The sequence below is a fragment of the Leopardus geoffroyi genome, chromosome B3 (genome assembly GCF_018350155.1).
Source record: "Leopardus geoffroyi isolate Oge1 chromosome B3, O.geoffroyi_Oge1_pat1.0, whole genome shotgun sequence".
Taxonomy (NCBI): Eukaryota; Metazoa; Chordata; class Mammalia; order Carnivora; family Felidae; genus Leopardus; species Leopardus geoffroyi.
Window position 1 is genome coordinate 47,504,948 of NC_059337.1, and position 14,158 is coordinate 47,519,105.

The 14,158-nt window shown below is 32.6% G+C and overlaps 1 protein-coding gene across 16 annotated transcripts in view; it reads right to left on the reverse strand.

Moving 5' to 3' along the window:
- The window catches only part of TCF12 (transcription factor 12), a 382,310-nt gene that overhangs the window by 54,412 nt on the left and 313,740 nt on the right, over positions 1 to 14,158 (reverse strand). For 2 of the 16 annotated variants that reach the window (XM_045449633.1, XM_045449631.1), the window contains exon 1: positions 6,532 to 7,057. The exons of 12 other annotated variants lie outside the window; for them this stretch is intronic. In XM_045449633.1, coding sequence (XP_045305589.1) covers positions 6,532 to 6,600 — 69 coding nt within the window. In that variant the 5' untranslated portion in view covers positions 6,601 to 7,057. Of the gene's footprint in view, positions 1 to 6,531; positions 7,086 to 14,158 lie in introns of those variants that run through there. 2 more of the 16 variants (XM_045449632.1, XM_045449630.1) reach the window with 2 other exon arrangements.

Sequence of the window (14,158 nt, forward strand, 5' to 3'; positions counted from 1 at the left end):
ATGACTATTGAACACTAGAAAGGTGAATAGTACAACTGAGGAATTGAATTTTTAATTATACTTCAATTTAAAGTCTTCTGTGACTAGTAGTTACTATATTGAACAACATAAGTTTAGATAATTTTTCCTTACCTAGTTTACAATTGCATAAATTACTGTGAAAAAAAAAATTCTTGGAGTCTCATAAGCTCCAAGGCCTATGAAAACCAAAATCAGCCTAAACTGTCAAACAATTTAGGAACACCTTCACCTGATTTGGAAAAAAGAAAGGAGAAGCTTATATCCACTTTTCTAAACGTGCTCTAAAATACAGTAATCATTATCAAGATTTTATCCTGTTTAGGCTTCTATTAGCTCAGTTGTCAAGATGATTTGAATAGCAGTTTTCTTTAAATTGCAACATGTTAAGTATCATTAAAGACTTCAATACATGCTAATATGGACCTCCAATATGTGAAAAGTTTAAAATAATAAGAGAAATCTTCTTTAGCACAATCTTTATCAACTTACCAAAATAACAAAACAAAGCATTTGGCTAATTTCCTCCACGATCATAATTTCAGTTTTTTAAAATGTTTATTTGAGAGAGAGAGAAAGAGAGAGAAAGAGAGAACACACACACACACACACACACACACGCACGCGCGCGTGAGTGGGGGAGGGGAAGAGGGAGAGGGAGAAGCAGAATCCAAAGCAGGCTCCAGGCTCCCAGCTGTCAGCACAGAGCCCAATGTAGGGCTCAAACTCACAAACTGTGAGATCATGATCTGAGCCAAAGTCTGACACTTAACCGCCTGAGCTACCTAGGCGCCCCTCAAAATAAAAATGCAATATTGTATTCAGGAACACCCACTTACCTGATTTTTACATAAATATAGTTTATTGAACAATAAAAAATTTATAAGTATATTTGAGTACCTAAAACCTGGGGTGGGGGGGGGAGGGGAAAGTGTAGGTCACTGGAAAAAAAAAGAAAACCACAATCCAAGTCAAATCCTAACTTTAAGAACTGTAATTAAACCTCCAGGCCAATAATTTTTAAAATATGTCTAAGGGTCAACTTAAAAATTGAGAAAAACTAGGTAATTACTGTAAGAATTCATTCTTTAGCTATTGCTGATTAATCCAAGTCCCTCACACAGTAATACAAACAACAGTTTCTACTTCTGAATTTTGGAGGCACTATATTTTGTAAAAAGAAGCTGTTTAAAAAAGAGTAAATAAAAATTTTGCTTTAATAATTCTACTGATTCAGATAAAAGTGCTAGATAAGTGTTAGAGGAAGTTAAAAAAATTTCCTAAAAATAATTTCCTATTGATTTTCTGATCATTTGTAGCCATTATTTTCTATGAATACTGATCTGATATATAAACTCGGATAAAAAGTATCTTTAACCAAAATGGCAAAATTTTAAAGTCTCTGAAATTTAGGTCTTCCTACCTTCCTTGTATCTTCTCTAATCTAAATTAAAACAAATATAACCCCCAAAAAAGACATTACAAATTTTAAATAAATCTACGAAACAAAAATCTAACTTAAGAATTTTCCAATATCTAAGAATACTTAAATGACATATTTGATAAATGTCTCAATGCTTTTGGTATTTTACTATTACATAGAAATAGAAATGTTGCCATAAATTCCAAATCTACTACTGGGGCTTTTAGGGTAATTCTGAGCCTAAGAGGGGAAACACGTAGATAGTCCCACTACTAAATACCGTAAGAACTCAAACCAAAGGCATCAAAGCAAAATGTCTGAAGTAGAAGGACTAACTCAGGGGCATACAAACAATCTCTGTCAAGGAATCTTTTTACCTAATTAGCCTACTAAAAACACAACTGGAATTTCTATAAAATGAATAAAAATACATGTTTTTATTTTCAACAGTTTCATAAATAAAAGGATCAATGTCATTGCCCAAGAATTTATAGGGACATAGTTAGGGGTGGAATGAAGTAAAATTTCCTAACAACAATTAAGAAAACAAAATTCCAGCTTTCAGTACAAAGCAGCTTAAAATCAGTTACTAGTTCTGCTAACAAGAATAGTTGGTATTACTGGTTTTCAATTGTGAGAAAAATGTCTTAGGAAGTCAAGCACATTTTTATTAATCTGAAATTAACATCACTGGGCATATTTCACCAGCTCGTTACTGGAACTGCTATCATTGTTGTAATAACCAGTTTTTTCTGAAGGATAAACTATGTAATTTTAAGGGACTGGGTTTGAAACCTGTATCCTAGGATAATATACTGAATAAAAGCAATGAATGTCACTTCTTAGCTCTCTACATTTTGAAGAAATTTAGCTCCAACAATACAGCACCTGATCTCTTCCTTCAATACACTCATCAACTAGTGGAAAGGGATAGAAATTTCTTTCTAAAACATTAACAAAGCTGATCAGTGACGACATACTCTCCTGGCAATGGCTGTAGTTTTGACTGACTGGTATTTGTGCCCACAAATTAAGGAAACAAAAAAACCCCAAATCCTTGGAATCATATCTGGAATATAGTTTCAGACAGTTTTGGTAGAGAGGGGAAAAATCACAGAAGATTTAAGTGAAAGTCCTTGTCATTCTATGTCTTTAGCACTGTATCTTCAGAGAATTCTTAAATTACTTCATATTTTCCTTATCATACAAATATTAGATTTTACTCTACAGGGCCCACAGATAGGCTGGAAATTTGAATTAATTCAATTGTACTTTGCTCTCTCATGTTAATTAGCAATAAATCCCCAATGGAAACAAAATGTAGCTCTATATACGATCATGCTGGTTTCCAAGCTTTTATTAACTGAAAATGTTTATTTGAAAAATAAGGCTTAGAAGTATTTACAATGCAATTTTATCTACTTCCTACTCTAATTCTTATGAAAATACAAATTACGTGGGCAGGCGGGTGCCAAAACCATGGCTAAACCAATTTTTACTACTGTGTGTTCTATTAGAAGAGGAGACTATGCTAGTTTGATTTCCTGAGTTTTTAAACATATCTAATTTAAAGCTCTTCATCTTAAATAGAAACTAGTAAAAATCTGCTTGACTGACCACATGAATTTACATTCATAAAACTGTTAGTCTCATCATATATACAAAATATATGTATTTGTAAGAATGGCCTAGTGTTTTCCTCAGTTACATCTTCTTTCCAGTGCAGTATATTTTCATACACATAAATTACAGTAAGGATTAAAGAAGTTTGGCCCTTTGCTATGGAGACTAGTTAACTTGCCCTTGGGAAAATCTGCTCTTGAGAGAGAGAGCTGGGTTCAAGTCTGAACTCAGCACTTACTAACTGGGTGGTGCTTGAGCAAGTTACTTAACTTCCCTGAACCTCTTTTTCCTTATTTATAAAAGGAGAGTAGTAATAACTAAATGACAGAGTGTTTGTGAGGATTAAATGAGGTAAACATAAAGCTCTTGACACAGACTAGTCCTTCTAATCATGTTAGTTCCTGTCTCTTCTTTCCCAGATTCCACTGAAAGAAGCTCAATATTAAAAATGTGCTTCTAAGCTTGAGTTTCAAAACTTGGATTTCTGTGTTGTCTCTAATAAGATTAAAATAATCCCCTGATACAATTAAAAGAGCATCATGTCTGTACTTGCTGCAATTTTTATACCTGGAACACTGTGTAGCATCTTCAGTTCAAGGCCTAGAAAATGGAGGCTGATCAGATCAGAGGAAGGCCGAAACTCCGGAATCCTCAAGGTGAAGAAAACAGGAATCCTCTCCTCCCAAAACTTTACTTCCTTTACCTCTAAGACTTTCTACCTTTCTGCACAAAGGACACGATTTGGTCATATCAATGAGAAAACTGAATGCAGGCCAAGTTCTTTATATATTAAAGGATGCTCAGAAACCTATTATTCCTTGCTATTATTTAAATCTCAAAAAAATCGATAATATTCAAAATGTTTTTCAGTTTCCTATTTATAATAAACACATTAATATTTTACAGTATGGTACAGAATACAACTACACAAAAGCTACAGATGATACAGATCATTAACCCCTTCTCTTTTCAAATAGTGGGGAAAATAGGGTTAACATCTTGGCTTTTCTTTACTGAATAGAGATGCCCATGCCTGTTATATTTCCAACAATACAATGCAACCACAAAATCTTAGATAATATGGAAAGCCTCTTCTCTCCTTAATTTTTTTTTTTGCTAGAGATTATTCAGTCTTACTATTAAAATACCTCAAACATCCTTAAATATATGAAACCAACTTGAAAATTTAAAAATAAAATATGGAAAAAAAGAGAAAGCATTTTAGACCAATACCACTTAGGATTTCTTGCTGCCTAATACCCATAATGGGATCTTAAAAATGAAATCAATGTGAACCTATTAGCATTTTAAACTATTAATCTGCCCTATCATCTAAAATAAACTGTAAGATGGGATTAAAGAGTGAGCTTAAATTTAACCTGTTCACTATGAGAATTATATAAAAATTCCATAACTTAAGTAAGAAGTATATTTCACTAAAGTCTGGAAATACTAAGTTAAAGTGCCAGTTTCTACCATAATGCATTTATGGGTAGACAATCTCCAATATATACTAAAATGAGGCATTTACATAGTTTTTGGATAATATAATTACATACTATATGGTTTTCTTATTGAAGAGTTAGAAGAGAATAAAAAACTAGAGGGTAAAAATAAAATAGATATAAGAAAATACATTAAGAGTAGGACCTTAACCTACAGAGAACTAAGCAATATATCATCTCTTTATGCATTTTTCAAGAACATAAAAGTCACCTTTGACCTATATCAGGCACAGGCTATCAATTTTCAGGCTACACTTCTCTATCATACCAGCTATGTCATCTACCGTAAGTCTGGAAATACTTAATACCATCAAAGATGTTCCCTGCCCCCAGCCCAATGTAGAACAAAGAGAAATGTTGTAATAGAGTGATCTGTGCTCTCAAAAGAATGAAGTCTAAACTCAATTTGAGTTACAGTCTCTCTGCTTCAGAGGTCCTATATAATTAATTTTACTGAACTCACAGACGCACACACACACACACACACACACACACACACACACACTCTTAGAAAAGACTATTTTACTTAGACATAAAAGAAAAGTATTTTCACATTTTAATGACAATTGGTAAAGACGCTATAGAATAGAAATCAAGTAATTTCACTTTTATTACTCATCTAAATCTATCTCTCACATTCTCCAAAGCTATGCTTTTATGGGTAGCGTGAACATACACTTCTTGATCAGTTTAGGATATTTTGGCTTGATTATCATTTTTTAAGAAAGCTTACCCAAACGTTAACAACCAAATGCCAACAGAGTCTAAGGAGGCCTTCTCAAAGCAGTCAAAGAATGAAAAAGTGCTTTCATTAGTTCTCATGTACCCTGGTTAGAACCATATGTTACTTTAAAATATTTTCAAGCAGTAAAAAGGGAGGGAACAAACATATCTGATTTTATACCTATTTTAGGAAAATGTGATTAAATTTTCTCTATAACTTCAAACATTAATATTAAAAATACCTCCACCCCCAACCATTAAAAAAACAACAACAACACTAAAATCATGTATGTATTTAATAAGACACCTGAGGGGGGAATTTCTTTTTTGGAAAGACTGAAGAGGAAAATACTGAATTTCTGACATGAACCCAAGATTGTTATTCACCAGTATGACATTTCTATGTTTATCAATTATCTTACAAGGATAACTCCTATCGAATCTTCCAGAGAAGTTCACTTTCTTTTTAAAATATACAAAATCTTCTGACTTAAAGATACTTTTGTAGAAACCTACTAAAAAATACTAAGTAATTAAAGAATAGGAGTCTTGCTTAGCAACACAGAAAAGTATTATTTTAAAACATCTAACCATGTGCTATAAATTGACCAGAAATACATTCTTTGGAAAATGTTTAAATGCATTCTTTGAAAAATAGTGATTTATTTTATGAATCTGTACAGGGTCAAAATTCTAGTTTGATTGGAAACAGATGGTATCCCAGTAAAGTCGGGCTCTGGACCTGAAACTCCAAACAGGAAATACGGTCCTCACTAGCTGACTGCTTCCCTAATCATTCCCAGAGCTTCATACTTGTTATTTTTATGAATATCCAAGATGACTTTCATCTTTCCCTTCTATCTACAAAGCATCAAACACTCCTCTCTCTCTGTGAGTGCGTGTGTATGTATTTTATATATAGACTAGATGTTTACAATATAAGAAAACATTGAAACAAATGTACTTTCGAGCTCATTGCTAGTAAAGACATCAGGCATTAAAAATAATAACTCACAAATTCAAGTTTATTTTCTATCCTATTTAAAAAATAAAAGCGAACAACTACTGAGTAATAGTATCAAAGGCAACTTTACTGACACTACTTACAAAGAAATACATAGTTTAAATGTATTGCAGAAAATGAGAGAACTCACAGGTTTTAGTAAAAAGCAATTAATCTACACTGCTTTCCATTAAACAACCCAGTTAGAAGCTACGTGAACAAAGAAAAAGACTTACCGTTTTCCCATTGTAGTAATACATCAAAGAATTGCTGCCCATTCCAGGGACAGGGTAAGCACAATACATGTTGATTTTGAAAATGCTAGTTTGCAGCTAATGCACACAGCTTCTCTCCAAGACATACATCCACACAGCCAAACAGAGTTAAGTCTTCAGCACTATGCATCCACACATGGATCTACTCAAAAGGAACTTATGCAAAATAGGACTGAACCAACTCACAGAGCACAGAGGGAGGGTTTATGCTGTAATAACCTCTTTCAATTTCTGTCAAGACCTTGCATTGGTGGAGGATACCAATAAGACAAAGTTTGGGGTATTAAAAAAATACAAGTCACTTACAAATGCTAAATAATGAAAATAGATACTGTTCCTGGAGATAAATATTCCAGTAAATTGTTAATTTTGTCATCTCTCTCTCAAAGAAAGGCAAATTGACATCTGTTAATCTGTTTTTAGTTTTAATTAAATTAGACTACAGGTGGCAGGGAAACCTAGCTTGCTACACCTCTAGCAACATTACCATCTGGCCTGCTCCAAAGTTGCTTCCAACTTTGATAAACACATGATCAAGCTATCAGGAATTGGAAACACTGAATCATGTCTAAAAAGAAGGATCTAGACGGTTAAGCCTTGTACAAAATCACTTCCTGGAGAAAGCAGACCCATCATGTAAGTACCTCTGAACTAACTAGAAAAAACCATGATTTTTTTTTAAGTTATAAAAATCATACTGAAAAAAGTTTTGAAAGGAGCACATTTCATGAAAAAGTTCAGTACAAAAGCTTAAAAAATTATCTTGAATATAAATGTTTGTTAAAGCAGACATATTTAATAAAGATTTTCAGTTATAAATCTCCTTAAATTCCTCATTCATAAGACCAATTAAAAAGTTTATAATGGACTGCACTCTTTCAGAACATCTAATATGTAAAAGCAATTCAGTAAATAGAAAAAAAACAAAGTTTTGTTTTTCCTTATATAAAAGTATGAGAGGCTGGTGTGTATAACACACAATATAGGCACTATAGCTGATAAACAAAAAAGGCTTCTTGGAAGTCTTTCCTCCAAGTTCATTATTGTTCTTAAAGAATAGCTTATATATTCATATTTTTATGTTAATACTCAAATTTCTCAAAAAGAAAAAATAAACAGTATGGGAATAAAAGTCCCTTATAAGGACTTAAACAATTCACTGTACTTATAAGTCAAAAGGTTTTAGACACTGCTTGCAAATACATGTTTCTCCCACAAATTATTTTGTTATTTAAAAAATTTTCAATTTGTCTTTTGGATTTGTCTGGATTCCAACCCAGAAAAACAGAAGAGAAACATTTCTTTTCTTCCCATCAAAACCTCTTTGTAATACTGTCTCTTCTCTCTGTGCCTTGTAGGTTCTAACAAAACTGCTAATCAAAGGAGAGCAAATAAGGAGTACATCACCTTTTTTAAAGGCACCTTTCATGCAGCAAAGCTCTTCTAAAAAATATTCCAGAAATATTCAATAACAGTAAAAAAAAATCTGAAAACAAACAAAATCTATTCTTATGAAACATATTGATCAAATTATAGTAATAAAACCAAATCAGACAATAAGGCCAGCTAACTTCACAATGTTTAAAAGCTGATGGTATCGGAATAACAATAAAACCTCCCCACATTCTCCAGATACGGAAAAGGCTAAGCAGCAGCTGCAAAAGAACATCACTGTACAGCAGACTATTAAAATGCCAGTCTGCAGAGTAGTTTGTAACTTCCTCCCTCCTGAGAGGCCACAAAGACTTCATTTCAATCCTTAGAGAACTGTGTAAAAAGCTTTGATTTACAATTAACAATGCCACGTCTTAAAACCATTCAAGTAAATTTTACTCTTTCATAGATACAGTCATTCCCTAACAGAACAGCTACTCTTAAAAAAAAAAAAAAAAGGAAAATCAATTATCTAAAATAAAACTTTCTTTCTCTTAATGATTAAAATTTAAAAACAAATTTTGAATAGAAATTGAGGAGGAATGGGGCAAAGAGGGAAGCCACAAAACACTGATAATACCTGAACATTTTCTTCCTATAATCATTGCTCCAACCTGAGACAACTTCTGTATGTTGGTAACAACAACAACAACAACAACAAAATCCACTTAGAGTAGTTAGGCTCATTTCTCTGGGATTTGCCAGTAAAAAGTACTATTTTGTCTGATAAAAACAAACAGTATAATGTGAACCCAACTATGCAATCTTAGCTATTAAAACACAATGAAAATTTTAGTATTTCATTATCAGTTCTTTATTTTAGATACAACTATATGATACTGTGAAAAGAATAAACAAATATTCAGGTAAAAGAAAACTGAGAGTAAAGCCAGACAGTATAATCTTTTACTCTTCTAAAGTAGTTTATTAAGCAATTGGAGAAGTTTGCTACTAAAGCTGAAACCTGAATGTGAAATGTAATAGTTTCTAAAGAGAGTTGAGTAATTAAAAGCTTTTGCTTCTCTTTTTCATTCCTGCTTTCAAAAACACAGATACAAAATCCATACAGGTGCATTTAAAACAGCTCCCTCTTCCCCAATATACAACATATTCACTTGGTATGTGCTACTGCCTAAATTCAAAAGCAGAATTTAGGAAGCAGAAACTTAGAAAGAGAGATCTACATACATATGACATTAAATGATTTTTTTTGAACACAGTAAATCATCATGAAAACGGTGGTAATCTAAATAAAGTGTTCCCATATTCTACTTCTATGCTATAGCAAGGTCTTCCGTTATTCCCAAATATCATTTTTTTTTTAAGCCGGCTTTACCCCAAAGAAACTAAAACTGGTTGATGTAGACAATCATTTTCTTAATCACAATTACAAATGATCTTTTAGAAGTGTTTTTTCTCTTCCCCAAAAATATTTTGTGAAAAAAATTCTAATTTAATCTATGTAACAGCTGCAGCACATTTTTTTTCCTTAAGAAGAATCATATTACAGGAAAAAAAGGCATATAGATGGATCAAGTACTGCTCTGGTGAATGCAGTTGTTTAATCTTTGCCTTTTTTTTTTTTTTTAAAGGAACATGTCAAGGGTTAATCCTGTGACTCAGTCTGACAAAACGAGTCAGCTGGAGACAGGGCCACTTTTTAAATGTGATTGCAGACAGACGTGCAGTCTGCACAGGAGCTCTGAACTGTCATGTACTTTTTATCCTGAATTGTTTCCACCCACAATTCTACGTAATCACTTATATGTTATTCTAAGAGTATGTGATCTGACTTAATATTCATGCTACCTCGTCTAATAATCTAAACAATCACCAAGTTTTATAACAAAATGGGCATTCCCGTAAACAGTGGCAACATGATTAATGAAAATGTCACAGAACCCTGGAAAAAACTATGACTTGGAGCCATACATCTTTTATTAGCAAACTGATGATTCCTGGTTTGAGGATTATTGCATTTCACTGAATTTCATGTATGGTTCCCCTTCCTTCAATAGTTCAGGATGTAATGTTTATTGCCTTTCCAACAGCCATCAAGCACAGACCTAAACTAGATAAGAAACAGCTATAATGTACTTTGCCTAAGTGATTTTACTTCTTTACTGAAGATTTAGATTTAGGAAATGATGTTTTCAAAAAGTCTACTAGGTAGGGACTATCTGGCAACTTCTGTTTAAATCCCAATCCCACATGCAAAAATTTCCTTTTTCCTTCTTATTTTTCTGTTGGTTCAGAAACAGACAACTTTTCCTTGGAGAGCTATGCAAAATTTCATGGAATTACGTATGCAGTATTATATTTTAATCTATTTTGTTAGCTCTTCTTATCCCTATTTGGATCACTATAGCTCTCTTCCCCGGTTTTTAAACTATTCTTAAGAATGTTTCAAGAATGATCTAAAATTCTAAAAAGTTTTCAAAAGAAAATTCTGAATTACACATCTTGAATTAATTAGTAATAAAGGTCAGTTAATGGTTTATCTTATTGTACATTTTTCTAAAACAAGGAGGCAACATTCTGGTGTCCCAAAAGGCTAGAGTATCTAACTGCCTAGAAAAGTAAATCTAAAACCCGTTCAGAAGATTCCTCTTGAAAAGTTTCAACATTATTTCTAAGTGAATCAATTCCTGGAAAATAAGACTTTCAGAGTGATAAATGGAGCCAAACAAAGTTTACATGTGAATAATTCCACAAATGAGCTCTGTATTTTCCTAAGCATGAAACTCAGTAAATAGCTAATAAATTATGCAAGGGAGGTGGGAGTGAGGATAGGTTTAAGAGGGATAATAAGTGAGAGAATCTACAAGTGGGCAGATTCAGAGCAAAACACCCTTCCCCAATGCCTCCTCTTCCTTATTTAGCTTGTAGACAGATGACCTGTGAATGAATGTGGTCTCCTACTAAATATGCAGTATTTTAGTTAGCCTGGCTAACTAAATCAGACACAAAAATTCCAGGTTTTATATCTGAATATTATATTGTAGATTTTTCTAGTACGTGCTGCTTTGTTACTAAAAACCACTCCTAAGTGTTCAGGAAGTTGCTTCTGGTCTTTTTCTAAAACCCTCACAATTTACAAAATTTACTTTTGCAAAAGAGAAAGCAAGAATATAAAACTCTAGCAAAATAATGCAACTCTCTTAAACCAATCCATTAACATTCAATGCATATTATTTAAAGATAATAATGCTATTAATATGAAATCATATAATGCATCTTCTAATTCAACAATGTCACTCTAATTTTGTTGATTCCTATCACTCAGTAAAGAGGCTTCCAAATACTGTCTTTCCACTATATAAAAATCTTAAAAATCAATGACTTTATTTTGTGATTTTTATATCTCAGGTGATACTCTGAAAAAATCGTTTCAATTATGCCTTAATTTTGAGTACCTAAATCTCAGCCAAACCAAATAATAATCAGGCTTATAATGGATGGTATTATAGATTGGTCCGAGCACTGGTACACAGTTTATTTGGATATTGGTAGGATATTAGGAGCATCAACATACATATAAACATATACTTCTCAGAGCAGAGTAAAAACAATGCTGGAGTTCACAAATCATGTCTGTCTCATTACCTGTCTCAGAGAACATCAGATTTCTTACTACAAAAATCTCAAATCTAACTTGAGTTTTACAAATGCTTAATGATTAACAAAATAGAAAACATCTATCTCTATAGCCAATGGCAAATCAGCTATATAAACTGTATATACAGGAAACAAAGAAAACTGTTTAGTTCCCCCTCTGACAACCATTTGAGTATAATGAGGATGTGTAAAAACAACTATAACTTCTGGAGGAGAACGCAAATAAATCTCTTTTGGGGGTAAATAAATAGTATCCTCCTGATAGCAATATGAACAGATCATACAAAGCCTCTAAAAGACTATCATTAGACACCCCTTCAAATGAGATAGAACTATAATTACTGAGAATCCGTAAAACCTGAAGCAAATTGCATGTTTCTTTTCATCACAAACTCACTATGAGAAAGCAGTTTTCTTTGAAAAATTAAAGGAAGGGGTCCGCTCTCCCAAGTAATTCCTACATCTCTTGGCTGTCCATTTCTTTCCCCATATGAATTGCAGTTTGTCACTTCTCATCTGCCACTTGAAATAACATGGTAAGAGAATCATTAACTATGTTGCAACTTGATAATTTTCCTGCAGATGGCTCTGTAATCACAGGACTGCCTAATGGTGTGTGTGCATGTAAAGAAATGATGAGGAGGATACCCAAGTTTTTAGATCCCTCAATAAACCAGCACTCCTAAAGAGCTTTCAAGACAAAGCTTTGCACTATTGACAACCCAACAACAAAACAAAATGGTAAGCAAACAAAGCTATTATTTAAAATCATCTATAGAAGGTGAACAATTTGGTCTTGGGTTAAATTAGCTTAGGAAAAGTGCTGCCTGATTTTTTTGTTTCTTCTTCCGCAGTTTTTTTCTTCTAAGCTGGAAAGCAGTAGATCCTTTCCATGGAAGAAATGGAATAACAACAGATATAATATTCTTATTTTTTTTTTAAAGAGACCAAAAATAACATCTGCATTTTAGCCTAGAGCCATTTAAAGAATCTGCAATCTAAAGCTCTAAGTAACTTATACATTAGGCTATTTTTGGCCCCAATCTATGTTTTGTGCTTGAGTAAAAATTCTTGTTCATGGTACTAATTTTTAAATACTTCATATCTATAATTAATTAAATAGTTAGAGTCTACCAAATCATCTTCCTCATATTTTGTAAGCAAGTAACAAAATAAAGTTAATTTTAGCTTTAATCACTGGAAGAAGCCATGCAGATCCTGAATTTACAGAAAAACCTTCTCAAAAAGAATGGTTTCTTACTATTAAATTATGGGGACCACTTTCAACAAAAGCCAAATAATACTTCATTTTAAAAACACATCTGAGGAGGGTATAATAAATGAGGGAGGAAATGAGAGATGTGTCAGTTCAACATAGGACAAAGCAAAACAAAAGTTGGACTAAAGTTTAGTATGTTTCACTGGTCAAGGCAAGAATGACACCCCAACAGAAAACAGCCATAAAACTCTGAAAGATGAAATCTGTTAACTTACTTGTTCTATGTACTGTGAAAATTAATAAAAGGAAACCTCACTAAAGTGGACTGAGGATGCTAGAAGGGGTGGCTGGAAGGGGAGTCATACTAGTCAAAGTTAATTACAGGAAACTTTGTAAATTACAGTCTAAGTTCCATTGCTGCAAAATGCAGGATTTAAATTAGGCCAAAGATTTCCTAGCCATTTCACCATCAATAAAACCTTTTATTATTTACTCCACCCCAAAACACTGAACTCCTATTTTGAAAGATTTTTGTCTCTTAAACTCTTTTTTTTTATTAAGTTATAATGAATATTTTTCCCTGTTAAAAAAGGAGCAAAGCCATATGAATTTCATTCAGAAATTCTTTCTTTTTTTAGATTTTTAAAAAATCTTTAAGATTTTATTTTTTAATCTTTCTTATTTTTTAAATCTTTTTTAAGATTTTATTTTAAAATAATCTCTATACCCAGAGTGGGGCTTGAACTTACAACCTCAAGATCAAGAGTCACATGCTCTACTAAATAAGCCAGCTGGGTGCCCCTCATTCAGAATTTCTGATTAAAAGGGAAATGAAGCATTGCCATGCTGAGCTGAAATAATTCTAGTAAAAAAAAAAAAAAAAAACCCTGATGTTTCAGAGACCATGGATAATTTTACCTAATTTGTTAGATTTTTTGAAATATTTTACATCTTCTTATAGTACTATTTTTGAAGACCCAGAGCTGTGACTCACTGGTGGAGATGAGACCCACTGTCCATACCAATCTTAAACTGTATTTTTGTCATTGTATCTGTAAGTGGCATAATTAAAAGCTTAAAAACCTCACATAAAATGAAAGGTTAATCCAAAAGGAAATCCAAAAACATAATTACAACTTCTCAGTTCCAAGCAGAGCCTGAATGCTTTATATTCTAATAACATTTATGTTAGCAAATGAAACATCTTTATGAGGGGTTAGTTATATATTTCTATTACCTAGTAATATTTTCATTTAAAACATTCTTTTAAAAAACTATGTAGTGTCTAGAACAAAATGGTAAAAATAAATAAATAAA